This window comes from Diorhabda carinulata, chromosome 5 (assembly GCF_026250575.1).
Source record: "Diorhabda carinulata isolate Delta chromosome 5, icDioCari1.1, whole genome shotgun sequence".
Classification (NCBI taxonomy): domain Eukaryota; kingdom Metazoa; phylum Arthropoda; class Insecta; order Coleoptera; family Chrysomelidae; genus Diorhabda; species Diorhabda carinulata.
In genome coordinates, this window is record NC_079464.1 from 19,331,138 (window position 1) to 19,345,656 (window position 14,519).

The following is a 14,519-nucleotide window of genomic DNA, read 5'->3' on the forward strand; positions in this document are numbered from 1 at the left end:
GCGCACGAGGAAGGTTTTCCCATTATCAACTTCAAGGTCCAACAGCTCCTTGAGGGGGCTTTTTGCATCTCATTCCTCGTTATTTGAGGGTGGTTGCCTTATTTATACCAAACGCAACCTTCTGGGTTTAGGACAGTCACCTCCTGAGAAAAGATGGCTATGAACTTGGTTCTGGAGTTGTAACAGGTTCACATTCGAATTTTAGAACTTCTTCGGGGTCACTGTGTTTTAGTACAGCTGCTGTTCTTTCAAGTCCTTGTGATAGCTGAACTTTAGGAGTTTCACGTTTAGGATGCCTTCACTAGCGAAAATTTTGGCTTAAAAACGAAATAGATCTCACTAGAAAATTTCCTCTTCTTGCTAAAGTAACAGTCTTAATGTATTAAGAGCTTCTTGCATATTATTTGACCTTGAACATCATCTACGAGCCTTTCCAGCTCTATCCAGTGGATTGTCACTAATCATTGTCTAAATGAAGGGGAAGGATCCAGTCTGAAATAGTTTTACCTATTCCGTAGAGTCAAATGCTCGCTCTAGATCGATGAAAGCGTCCAGAACTGCACCTATGTGGTGGATACCAAGGATAAATCACGGAAACATGGAAACTGGTCATCATATTTACATTAAAGTGAAGTAAGGACAACCAATAACTTTTGTGATATACATGATAAATATAAATTCAATACAAAATGAAAGGAAGTGAAATAATAACTTGAACTTACGTTTCCCTGCGGACTGCTAACTGGCGTCGAACTAGCTGGTGCTCTAGAGGGCGTAACGGGCGCGCACATGAAAGGAGATTTATCCAAACTTCCCGTACTTCCACCGGGACTCGTATTGGCTATAAAAGTATTCGTATCGGCTGGTAAATGCCCGTTTTTAGTCGTACCATTTTCATATTTCTTCTTTGGCATATCTTTATAATTGTATTTTAGATGAACGTATTCCAACGGTTTGGAAAGGGACAATTCTTCAGGATGCCTGATTCCGAGGTCCTTGCATAATTGAGCTACAGCCGAAAAGGTTTTTATTGAAAAATCCACTCGCATATCGAGGTACCTGAAATTCAGAATTATAATATAGCAGCAATCACATCTCTCCTCCTTCTGGATAGGTTTCTGTAGTGAGGGATAAAGGTAAAGTTGCGATTGAAAATTCCCATAATCAAACCAGTCCAGCAATCTCTTTTCCCTATCATATAAAAGAGGTTTCTTGTCTGCAGATTGTAAACCTGCTGGGGTTCAAACTATGGAGACAGTGGGTTAACCAGGAAATCTTGAGTCTGCTAACATCACCAGCGACCATAAATGCGGCACAAATCAACCGAAAATCTCCCGGCCTATGTCACCTACATATGGACTGAAGCTATAGAGGAATATGGAGAATCGAAGGCTTTTGATAGGGTTTGGCATGTCAACCAAATCAAGATCGAATAGTTTGTCGTCATCGCGTATTTATTGGTTCAGCATATTTCTCGGAGTCCCATCTATTCAGGTCGCTATCGATGGCCACAAAATGTATATCAAAAATCTACTCGACTAAACTGAAAACCTGACCTATAACTTCGCCGACTATAGCACACTAGCTTCGTCGTTCCGTTCCAATAAACTCAGCTAACACCCAAATCCGTAGGTGGAAACAGATCACCACCATCAATACCAATCTTAAATACCCAGGCACTGCGGCTCGGGATTTGGTCCTATCTGGATATATCTCACCATCTCCGCAAATTCCCTTGTCACGTGGCCGATTTAGGTAAGGCAGTTTCACAAACACTTGGAGTCGTCTTAAGACTGAAAGTTTTACACTCCGCAACAGCGCTTTTACCCCTCTATAAGGCCACGAGTATTGCTCGCACATTTGGAGCTCATCTCCCGAGCATGCCCTGAAGATTTTAGACTCAATGCAGAATTTCCAGAGTTGACGAGAAACTTTGACAGCTTAGATCATAGAAGAGAGGTCGCTGGCTTTACTGATTAAACCTGAATTAAACCAAACAAATTATTGATAAATACTAATTTCCGACGTTTGGGATCTCGATAAATGGATTTTGTAACCTCGAAAACGCCTAACTAATATGTGAAGTATTTCCTAAATTAGTACTAATTGATTATATCTCGTATAAATGTCGTTTTTACCTAAGGTCGGGCAGCTGTACTCTCAGAATTTTGTGCATTGGTGTAAAATGGAGTAGAGCATCGGCGTGAACGCCGCACTGGTCTAGAGTAGATCGAGTTCTTGTAAGCCATACGTTTTTAGTGGGCCACCATAAAGCATGGTCTGACCAATCCATCGATATTTCTGTAACGAAAAACTAAGATAAATATAATTCTATTTCTTCTGGAATATACAGTACTGGTCAAAAGTCTTTACCCATCCAAAACTCAAGTGTATGAATCGGGTTCAAAAATTTTTTATAGCAAAGTTTATATTTGAACCACCCTCGTATAATTAGAATTGCAGTACTACTGTTATCTGATGTCTCCCTGTCTAAAGAAAGGTCAACAATATATAAAAACAGAAATATCAAAAAGATATTTAGCGAACAAACATATTACGTAAGAGATGAATTAATTAATTAATTTTAACGAATTCGTATGAAGGTCAAATGTAGTAAGTCACAAACTTATGTGAAATTATTCGAATGTAAATATTTATTTTTGGATTACGTATGAATAATTAATGTATGAAACTGGATACGTGGTTTATTTTATATTTTCTCGATTTAGAAGTCGCACTGTTGCCAACTGCGATTGTGAAATTTACGATAGGATATAACGGGAGTTACACCGAATAAATAAACTAAAAATTAGAAACAATGTGTTTGAAATGTATACTAATAGTCCCATAAATAATATCGGTTAGCAATGTCAACTTTGTTTATCAAATAATTATACAAAAAGAAAGCTTCATTATTCGAAATCCATCGTCGGTTTTAACTCAACGTTCAACAATATATTTGAAACTTTTGAGACGGTTGTTGAACCATTAAAAACTAATAAGGTTAATTGAAAGACACGATTAATGAAAAACGTGTAATTCGGGTCGTTTAACAAACAGTTAGAAACGCAACGCTAATAAATGACAAAGTTTGTAACTATAACATTCTATTAAATAATGTAAAGGTACATCTTATTTTATATATGAAGGATGGTCCCAGAAGTACCTGTCCTAATGAAGAAAACACAATTATTTTGGGAAAAAAATTATTTTTCAACTTAATATCTTTTTAGGTCCATACACTTTTCCTAGCGATGTTTAGTAAGTTCGATACCCTTTTTATAATAAGAATCGTCAAACTTAGCCATTAACTAGGAACAAAAAATAATCTGAGGGGACTAAATCTAATAAATAGGTTGCATGAGGTGGAAATTGAAACTTTGATTCATTAATTTTGGCCCATGCAATAAAAGATGTGTGAGCTGGTGGATTGTCTTTATGAAAAAACATTTTCTTCTTAGTCAATTGTAATAGTTTTTGCTTAATTTCTTCTCCCAAACGTTGCAGTAATGGTTTCTGAGCTTCGGAAAATGCAAGGAAAATCGATTTTTCTTGGTTTTCTGATTGCTGCCAATTAAGCCAGTCAAACATATTTGGTTCAAAATGTTGGTAGGTCGTCTCCTAGGGTGTAATGGTTTCTGAGCTTCGGAAAATGCAAGGAAAATCGATTTTTCTTGGTTTTCTGATAGCTGCCAATTAAGCCAGTCAAACATATTTGTTTCAAAATGTTGGTAGGACGTCTTCTAGGGTGTAATGGTTTCTGAGCTTCGGAAAATGCAAGGAAAATCGATTTTTCTTGGTTTTCTGATTGCTGCCAATTAAGCCAGTCAAACATATTTGGTTCAAAATGTTGGTAGGTCGTCTCCTAGGGTGTAATGGTTTCTGAGCTTCGGAAAATGCAAGGAAAATCGATTTTTCTTGGTTTTCTGATAGCTGCCAATTAAGCCAGTCAAACATATTTGTTTCAAAATGTTGGTAGGACGTCTTCTAGGGTGTAATGGTTTCTGAGCTTCGGAAAATGCAAGGAAAATCGATTTTTCTTGGTTTTCTGATAGCTGCCAATTAAGCCAGTCAAACATATTTGTTTCAAAATGTTGGTAGGACGTCTTCTAGGGTGTAATGGTTTCTGAGCTTCGGAAAATGCAAGGAAAATCGATTTTTCTTGGTTTTCTGATTGCTGCCAATTAAGCCAGTCAAACATATTTGGTTCAAAATGTTGGTAGGACGTCTCCTAGGGTGTAATGGTTTCTGAGCTTCGGAAAATGCAAGGAAACTCGATTTTTCTTGGTTTTCTGATTGCTGCCAACTAAGCCAGTCAAACATATTTGGTTCAAAATGTTGGTAGGACGTCTCCTAGGGTGTAATGGTTTCTGAGCTTCGGAAAATGCAAGGAAAATCGATTTTTCTTGGTTTTCTGATTGCTGCCAATTAAGACAGTCAAACATATTTGGTTCAAAATGTTGGTAGGACGTCTCCTAGGGTGTAATGGTTTCTGAGCTTCGGAAAATGCAAGGAAAATCGATTTTTCTTGGTTTTACTGATTGCTCCAACTAAGCCAGTCAAACATATTTGGTTCAAAATGTTGGTAGGACGTCTCCTAGGGTGTAATGGTTTCTGAGCTTCGGAAAATGCAAGGAAAATCGATTTTTCTTGGTTTTCTGATTGCTGCCAATTAAGCCAGTCAAACATATTTGTTTCAAAATGTTGGTAGGACGTCTCCTAGGGTGTAATGGTTTCTGAGCTTCGGAAAATGCAAGGAAACTCGATTTTTCTTGGTTTTCTGATTGCTGCCAACTAAGCCAGTCAAACATATTTGGTTCAAAATGTTGGTAGGACGTCTCCTAGGGTGTAATGGTTTCTGAGCTTCGGAAAATGCAAGGAAAATCGATTTTTCTTGGTTTTCTGATTGCTGCCAATTAAGCCAGTCAAACATATTTGTTTCAAAATGTTGGTAGGACGTCTCCTAGGGTGTAATGGTTTCTGAGCTTCGGAAAATGCAAGGAAAATCGATTTTTCTTGGTTTTCTGATTGCTGCCAATTAAGCCAGTCAAACATATTTGTTTCAAAATGTTGGTAGGACGTCTCCTAGGGTGTAATGGTTTCTGAGCTTCGGAAAATGCAAGGAAAATCGATTTTTCTTGATTTTCTAAACCAATCAAACATGTTTGGTTTAAAATGTTGGCAGGGCGTCTGTAATTGTTCTTGAGCTTCGGAAAATTCCGCGATTTTATTATTAAAATTTAGTTTTTGTCTCTAATCTCTTATACACAGAGTTTATGGCCTTTAAGAACTTTTTTGTACTGTTCTGTTCATTTTATGGTTATAAAAGACCAATACGGGGGTTGTTACTCAAGTTTTCAGATTCAGATTATTTTCAAAAATTAAGTAGCAACCTTCGTAAAAGCCTGAAAACGTATTAGATTAAGTAAATTTAAGAAAATTTAGGAAATATTGATTATTATGTAATAATATTTAAAATGACCGTACAAGTTTTGGATTAGTGATGAGATATTAAAAATAGACTATAACATGTATTAAAAATTGTTTTAAATTCAAAATATAAACAATCACATGGTTTTTAAATCTCTATTAATAGTCAGCTAGACTAAGTAGACATTATTATTAGCGCCACACGATTTCAATAAAATCATTGTATTGTATATAGTCAGCACCTAAAATGATTTATATTTCATCGGATATCCGGTTGAAATTTACTGCGTCATACACGATGACAAAAGAATACATACCACATCGCCGACCAACAATGCTGATAACCTCACTGGTTTTTTTTTTCGAAATTATCGAGAAATTCATATAATAATATGATTAAGAGGATATAATGAAATATTTATTTTAAACAAGCCAGTATCAGCTCCATTTGTATATACGAGGACGATTTGTTTTTACTATCGCCTATTAGCTATAATTTATTTTTCCTGTGTCATGGAGCCGGTCCTGTTTTAGTGGAATTCTAACAATTGGCGAAGGCGCGGCACGTTTGATATACCCGGAATTCGTTTGATATTTTTATCATAGCAGGAGATTTGTTTACATTGTTTATTTCAAACTTTTCACTGCTAGTATTACTTTTAGATAATTTCTAAATTCCATTAGAATGCGTTTAGGGGATTATTTTAATCAGTTGCAGCAGTCAGATGATGAAAATCTTACGCCCGACTTTAGGGATTGTCCGCAGGCACAGAACATTCGTCTAGACCTACTTAAATGGGGCAAAGCCAGAAAAGTTTCTCTGGCCCGACTATAGAAGGGCGTCGCAATGAAAAGGTTAAACTAATTTCTAGGAAGGTCTACTCATTTATCTTCTAAAATTTTTAAAAACTTCGTTTGGATATATAAAAGAGTTAGTTTAGCGCAGTTTAGTTAGTTTATAATAAATAGTCATAGTGAACAGACGAAATAGAAAAGTAATCGAAGAATTTAAATAAATTAGTTAAGTTTTAGTGATAAGTTAGTTAAATGTAGTGTAAAGTGTTGAAATAAATTAAATAAGTAAGAGACGTTGTTTATAAATTTACCCCTCGAATAGAAAAAGTGTAAATAAATATTACAGGATTGTAATTGTTTTAAATAATTTACAGATAGACATTTATGTGAAAATGTTTCAAACAGCACGTAAAGATCTCAAGGAAACCAAAATTTCGAATAGAAAATCGCAAATTAATCGAAAAAGTTAGATCCCATCTCTTATAAATTGAGCTTTATCATCAATAAATAGTGTCTTGTGCAGAGTTGGTTGATGATTGCTAATCGATCTACAAAATTCCAACCTATGGATTTCATTTTTAGGGTGCAGTCGCTAAACCTTTTCAATATGATCTGGGTCAATTAATGAAACTTGATGAAGCAACCAAAGAAAAACGTCAAGAATGGTCAAATGGGAAAGAAACTCGTGGGAAACTATTGGAGCTTGGCTGGGAAGTGATGCCACATCCCCCATACAGCCATGATCTAACACCATCTGATTACCATTTATTTCGAAGTTTGCAGAGTTCTTTCAATGATCAAACTTTAACAAATGTAAATTATTGAACATTTAGAAAATAAAGTTTGATATAAAAATATTTTTGTTTTTGTAAGAGACAATCCCTTATGATATATGATATAATTTAGGAAAGGTGAGTTTTTCTCTCGGTTAAGAAAGTTTCAAATTTTTTTTGATAGATGGCGGTAGCTACTTCAATTGCATTAATGCTTAAGTCAACACAACTTAAGCCTCTTATTTTAAAACAAACATCAGTAACATATCGATAAAAGGGAGGGAGGGGGTAGATTTTACTAAAATATTAATCATAACATATCGTTCTTAAATTCTCAAACTCAAAGCATGTTTAGTTTTTGTTAAAAATTCGATTGAAAAATTAAATCAAATTTTTAACAATAGAATGTTTTAAATTCGAAAAATTGTTTTTACCAACTTTGAGTATTTCGCTATAATTAAGACAATTTTGAAGAGCAGCAACGTTGTAATTGGTTCTTTAGCTAAGATGGCCGACGACAACTCAAACAAAACCATTAAAATTAACAAGATTCTCATTTTTGATATCTTTAGATTGTACAGGTTGTCCGCCACTGGCCTTCAGATAGTAGTGTAGAATTATTTATTCCTTTAAACAAATTACATGAACATACGTAATCATCTATTAGAAATATTCGAAAATATAATTAATACACGGCGGCGTTAAAAAAACGCTTGAAGTTCAAACCAGTATAATTTGATTACATACAAAATGGTCTCTCGTGAATACAATGTGTATATTATCCAATTTATGACTTTGTTCATTGGGCATACTGTGCGGAAAAGCCGTTGAACAGTAATAACACATTCATTACATTTGAAGAAATGTTTAACAGCGAAAACGCGATACGACACTGTCCACTGCGCCATTGCAACTAAAATTGGACACCCTAACCTACAAAACAACCTGTTCCCGCTCCTCCCACTCCCACTACTCAAATTCATGCGATATTTTTGCGCCACCCTATATATTTAAACATAAGTTCTGAATTCGTAACTTTGAAGGCCTATACCTCAGAAACGAGTGGTCGTACGAGACATTTTTTATGTCACACGATTTTTTTTCATCAAGCCCCGGAGCACCCTGTATAAATACTATACTAATAATGTGAATATTATACTCAAGTTAAGACATACGTGTATAAAGTCATGCAGTGATAAAAATCGTTAGCGCCGCATTACTAAATTTTGTGTGTTCAAGCACGTTTCATAAATTATATTTTTATTTTGTTATTCAGTATAGATAATCGTGATTATAGTGTGTAACTTTCCCAAACAATCGCCTTAATGAAAACCTTCACACCATTTGAATTTTTTTTTGTTTCCAAGCCCACCTCTATATTAACAACAAACACCGTGGGCGCGCGATCCGTGAACAGTTATCAAAGTAGGCGTCGAACGAACGCGTATTCAACGGGCTCTCTATTTACATTTCGGTATAAATTTGAGGTTATGAAGATGTCGCATGGTATAAATTCTACTAGGGGGACGAAACGGTAATTATGGGATCGGGTCTATAGAAAGGCGGAAACGAGTAGGAAGTTATTGTGATTAAAAACTCACAAATACTTTTTTTTGGAACCGTTAGTTTTATATAATCCATTTTATATACAGGGTAATTCAATGAGATGTTAAATATTTGATATAATACGCTTCGTATTAATAAAGGGTCTCGACAATCAGATATTGGTTCTTATAACCTCATATGCAGCAATTTTGATCATCATGTGCTTTGTTTCTTAGGATGATTTTGATTGAAAAATCGGCATCCATCAGCTTGATAATCCAATCAACAAACTATGTTCGTTGTGCATGGTCATTATGTTTCAGTGGTGGGTTTTTGTTGCGTTAAACTCAATCAAATTGAGTCTACCCCATTCCAGAATGTTTTCAAGATTGGTATTGACGGTTATATTGAAGCTATAGGTCGGGTTTCTAGTTTTGTCGAGTAGATAACAAGATGCATCCTTTAGGAACACCAGCTTTGACCTCCAACCTTTCCGAAGTGTGTTCATCGATATCCATCTGGATGGATGTCATATCAAAATCCTTCGATTGGTCTGAATTTTTCACATTTATCTACAGCTTCAGTCCATACGTTGGTGACATTGGTCGGAAGGTTGTGGATGATGTCATTAGACTCAAGATATCTCAAAATTTGCTATTTAATGATTTTTTCCATGACCTTGGCAATGGCTGGGCCTAAAGTAATCGGTAGTTATTGAGGAGCGTCTATTTTCTTTTCTTTTGGTGTGGGTTGAACCTGAGCAACTTTCTAATCTGTCCAGCGATATCGATGGATCGGTCTTTGAGAAGTTTTACCACATTTTTGTGTCAAAATTCTATTTCTGTGCAAAGAGGTACCATCTCAGGTTGGGTCGTAGTTTTTCTTGCGAATCAAAAGTTGAACTTGAAGCCAATTTGCGACCTAACTAGTTCACCTTCTCTTTTGCGGTCACTGCGATTATTTCAAATTTGATGGTTTTTTTATACAAATTTCTGTCTCCTTTTAGGGTATGGGTTGCAATTATTTTCCATGGGACAACTGGTACTAACCATCTGGTTCAGAAACGTGCATGATTGGGGGGATTGATGATTTTACCTTCAACTGTTCGAAAGTTATACGCATATAGATTACTAATGCTTTATTATTTTATTACTCCCTCATTTATAAAAATAGACTATAGAAAATCGAATCGAAAAAAAATCGTAGTCGTTGACGTTAGTACTAATAAATGTTTCTTTTGTAGGGAAGAAACTTAGAAGTATTTATCCTTATTTAATTTATGGATAGATTTGATTTCTAAAATCATAAAAGATAAATGATAACTCATTTATATACACAAAATATTATAAAACAATTATAGTTTTGTTCAAATATCCAAACGAAACTTTCGGAAACGATTTCTGGCAATAATTGCGACAAACAAACAAGGAATTACCAGGATTTTTATAGTTGCCTGTAGAGGTTGAGTTTAAAAGAAGAATAAAAAACATTTTTATGACGTTTATATGCGAGGAATGTGTAAAAGCATGCGCGAGGATGACGTCTTTCGACAACAAAACACTCTTTCCGTGACAAATGTTTCCGTTGTACCAGAATCCGAGTTTGAAGCAAAATCTGTCGTCACTATTCTCATTTGTAGAAAGCCCTATAATTTTACAAAAACCAATGACTACTTCCGACGAGGATGGTCCCAAAAGTACTTGGCCTGACCTAGAGATGGCGTTAGTTGCTTATAAATACTTTCTAATGTATTAGAAAGTGCACAGCATCGTTTCAAGTTTGAAGACGCCACGTTATAGTGAGCGTTGTACTGAATTATTCAAGGAACGCGGAATGAACTTTTAATAAGTATTTTTAGTTTTATGGGAGCTTGTAGAAGGTGGCACAAGTTGAAACTTGGCGATGTGAATGATTTTAAAACAACCCTCTGAGTAACAATCGAATATTTAAAAACAGAAACAAAGCAGCGTTAGTCTCGTTACTTAATAACCACACCTTGTATGTCTGGAAAATTATTGATACAACCTCGTACTATAAAGATGTTAAGGGGCAATACCATTCCGAGCTAGTACTAATGAATTGAAGCGTTATTATTTTCAAATGAATAAGAAAATAGAAGTGTTTGTATTATTTTAAATCGTTAAAAAAAAAGTTGTTATATATTCTAACCCTGAAACACATGGTCCGCGATGTCAACTTATTTCGGAGGATGTACCACTTGTTAATGACATAAAAAAAATAAAAAGAACCCATAATATCTCATTTTTTGTCTTTTCTTTTCAGTTACCATTTCGATGAATTTAAAATTTTTTATGCATAATATACTATGAGAAAAAGGGCAAAAGTTAACTAATTTCGATAATTTTCGATATACAAATTGTGAACAGACCGAAATAGAAAGTAAACGAAGAATTTAAATAAATTAATTGAGTGGTAGTGATAAGTAAATTATAATGAGTTAGTGTAGTGTATAGTGTTTGAATAAATTTATAAATAGAAAAGAAATATAAATAAAAAAGAAAAAAATTACGTCACACAATTATTTATTATTTGAAATTTATTGTTTGTTTAATGATGTTTTATAATTTTCAATGTTATTTATTTATTTCATAGGGGGAACCTATAATAATTGTGGGGAAATTAGGGTTTTTTATTGGGGATTTAGGGAGATAAATTATTGAGAGTTGAGTTTGGTGACTGCGTCAAAAATTCGAACGAAGTTGAAACCAACTACACACATTTCTTGTCTTCTTGAGCGTGAATTGTATGAAAAACCAAAGTTGCCAGTTTATTTTAAAAAAATTAAAATCACCACGTTTTTCTATGTAGTCTGATGGCTATATTAGAACAAAAACCTTCTGCTGGATGCTCTGACGAAACTAGCAAGCGAATTCGGTAATAGCGATGACATTGAAGAAGAAAAAGGAATCGTGGATGTCGACGTATCGAAACTTAAGAGTCACTACCTACCTACTGGTAAAATAGTAAAGTACCAGTAGGTAAACCAGTTAGAACTGGTACTGTTTCTCTTGTCATGAAATACTCTACAAACTCCCGTTGAATATCTTTCACTTGGCCACTGGATCTCCAATGTATCCTCACAAGGATAGTTACATGATGTTATTCCATGATGATATGGTGTAGAAAATTATGCAGTAAAGTGCAAGTCATGGTTATTTGACCAGGTTAATCTTATTATTGTAGCATTGGTGATTTAAATTCTTGGAAAATTGATGTGGAAATACCAAAAGCGTTCTACAGAAATCTTCGTGCAAGACAAAGATGGTAATTGAAAATGCGTTCTGAGGTATCTTTAAGATGATTTCCTGGATAGGCTTTCAACAGCTCATATATGCAGAAAATTGTTTTTGCAACATCTTCTTTGGATTCAAAATTTCTCCCACGAAAAACCAGAGTTATGAATAAATAGTAATCTGAAGGTGCAAGGAGCAGATTATATAACAGCTTCAGGGAAAAAAATATAAAATAGCCCCGAGAAACATGTGGATTTATTTGCAAAATTTAAGGTTAAGTGTATAAGGACGAATTTTATACAGTATATGTTTAATTAGAGATGAATCGGGCTATATGGTTAATGTAAATGTAAAGTGACGGTTATCTATGAAGACTATAAACTTTATAGAAAATAATATTTTGCAATACAGTTACATCTCAAAATGATGATATTTTGTACAGATACCAATCGTCATTACATGATTTGCGATATCCCAATTACATAACAATGCAACACATCACTCAATAAGTCGTGTGACTGACACACAGATGGCGGTGCCATTGTCCAATCCATATGACATCAATTTTAAAAGATTATGTGTAAAATTACATCATTTGAGTGAACTACAGCCGGTCCAAAGGCACAACAGTCAGCTGAGTAGGTTATAGCTTCAGTGTTTTGGGATGCCCATGTAATATTGTTCATCGACTATCGCCAAAAGTAAGGAAATGCAAAATCAAGGAAAAATGTCGAAGAAAAAATCACTGCTTCACCAAAAATAATGCACCCATTCACAAATCGATGGCAACGATGATTAAATTGAACGAATTACACTTCTAGTTGCTTTCTTATCCACCGTATAGTCCAGATCTGATCCGCACTGGGCTTATTTTGAGGCAAAAGACAAACAGAGAAGCGTTGGAATGATTCTATTGCTCTTGAAGGAGATTAAATTGATGAATAAAATCGATTATTGGCAAAAAAATGTGTTATCTTAGTCACTTGACTTATTGAACGATGTGTTAGAATAAACAGGTGAAAGTACTACCAAAACATCCTTGAAGCGCCTCTGTATAATCCCACATAACGAATTCGATTTGCGGTCAAATTATAAAATAATAGCCTTAAGGTACGATACGTTTATCTCGCTTTAACTTACGTAGTTGTCAGCTGCTGATTCTGTCATTCACGCTTCTTACAGGGTCATCGTTTTCTATAAGGACCTATAAGGGTGAGCAACCTTCAAGGTCGACATCTGATTTTTTAAAGGTCATTCGGTTTGGAGGTACATTTATTAGAATGAACGAGAATATATAAATATGAATATTGAGTTAGTCGAATTAGGTCATGTAGTATTTTTATTCTATTTCTTTTATGAGTTTAAGCTAATTGATAATCGAGGTTTATTGTTTATAAAATGTACATTCTGTAGCTTTTATTATGATAATAAAAAAACTTTATAATGATCAACGTTCTGTCCGTGAAAATTGATAAGTTTCGCTTGAATTTTTGTCATATAAAAGTGTTAGCGTCGCGTCCAAATACATAAAATTCCGTCCTGGAAATAGACCCAAGGACAATTTAATAAACGGGACGAGTCGATTCAGTAAACTCAAAATACGGCACGTGCATAGGAAGTTGATAGATTCAGAAGAAAAATGTCTAGTACAAAATGTAATCCCTTTATTTTAGCTTATAGAACAAAACGAAGCAGTTTTCATTATCTAAAGTAAGCGTTTGTGCAGAAAATATTCATTTCCATCATTTGATCTATTTCTGTACCTCAAAACTCTATCGCGATTGTAGAAAACTTCATCTACCTCAACACCGGACGAGTTCCCACATTTACAAAACTAGTCAACCATATCCTAGCTGGCTATTGACATTCAGGCGTCAGTCGGCGTTGTGCTACAGCCACGTAAACATTTCCGCCATTATTGATACTCTCGCCAAGTGTGCATTGCGAAGTATGATTCGTTTTTTACAGGCTGAAGGTTATAGTGCTGCAGAAATTCATCGAAGAATGAGTCGTGTGTATGTGGAAAACTTCATGAGTGATGGAGTTAATGGGCGGCAACTTTCTTTGAAAAGCTTCTCCACAGATATGACAAATGTGCCAGTTTGCTTTCGACCACCTAGAACACCTAGGTTACTTTATGGCAGCCAATCTACGACTAAGAAAGCGCGTATTAAATATCCAAAACTACCCTTGACCTACAACCAAGAAGCAACAACGGGAAAACATCCACTTTCTCAGATCTCACCTTCGCTAAGAAAAATCAATCAAAAAGACCTCAGAAATCTTTTTCGATAACATTAAAGAAGAAGTCTCCCTGCTCTTCCAGTTGACGAAACCTGATACTCCTGATGGAAGCCTCATCCAATGGTATGGGAGCAGTATTATTCTAAAGGGATTACAATAAAAAAAATATTCTGGTATCCAGCGCCAAGTTTTCGAACGAAGATATTACATAACTGAATGCCAAGCACTACCTCAGATCTTTACAACGACAACAGGACTCTGATGTTGCTTCCTTCTAGAGGAATCCAATGAGCTGTCAGATCAACTCTCCAGGCTTCCCGATGCTAAAGACAAAGAAGAGATTGTACTGGCTCTCCATAAGAATAAACGCCACTGATAACTTCCCCTCCTAAGCCTCCTCAAAGACGTTCAAGAAGAAAAAGCCCCCACCAACCCCGTACTAGAAGTATGCGTAGCCAGATCCTACAAGAAGTGCCCC

General features: G+C 35.2%; 1 protein-coding gene across 1 annotated transcript in view; it reads right to left on the reverse strand.

The window, feature by feature from the left end:
* Positions 1–14,519, reverse strand: part of LOC130893825 (unc-112-related protein-like) — a 42,372-nt gene that overhangs the window by 15,297 nt on the left and 12,556 nt on the right. The window contains exons 2-3 of the mRNA XM_057800231.1: positions 2,139–2,301; positions 723–1,059 (exon numbers count right to left, since the gene is read on the reverse strand). Of these exons, the coding sequence (XP_057656214.1) occupies positions 723–1,059; positions 2,139–2,301 (500 nt within the window). The remainder of the gene's footprint in view (positions 1–722; positions 1,060–2,138; positions 2,302–14,519) is intronic.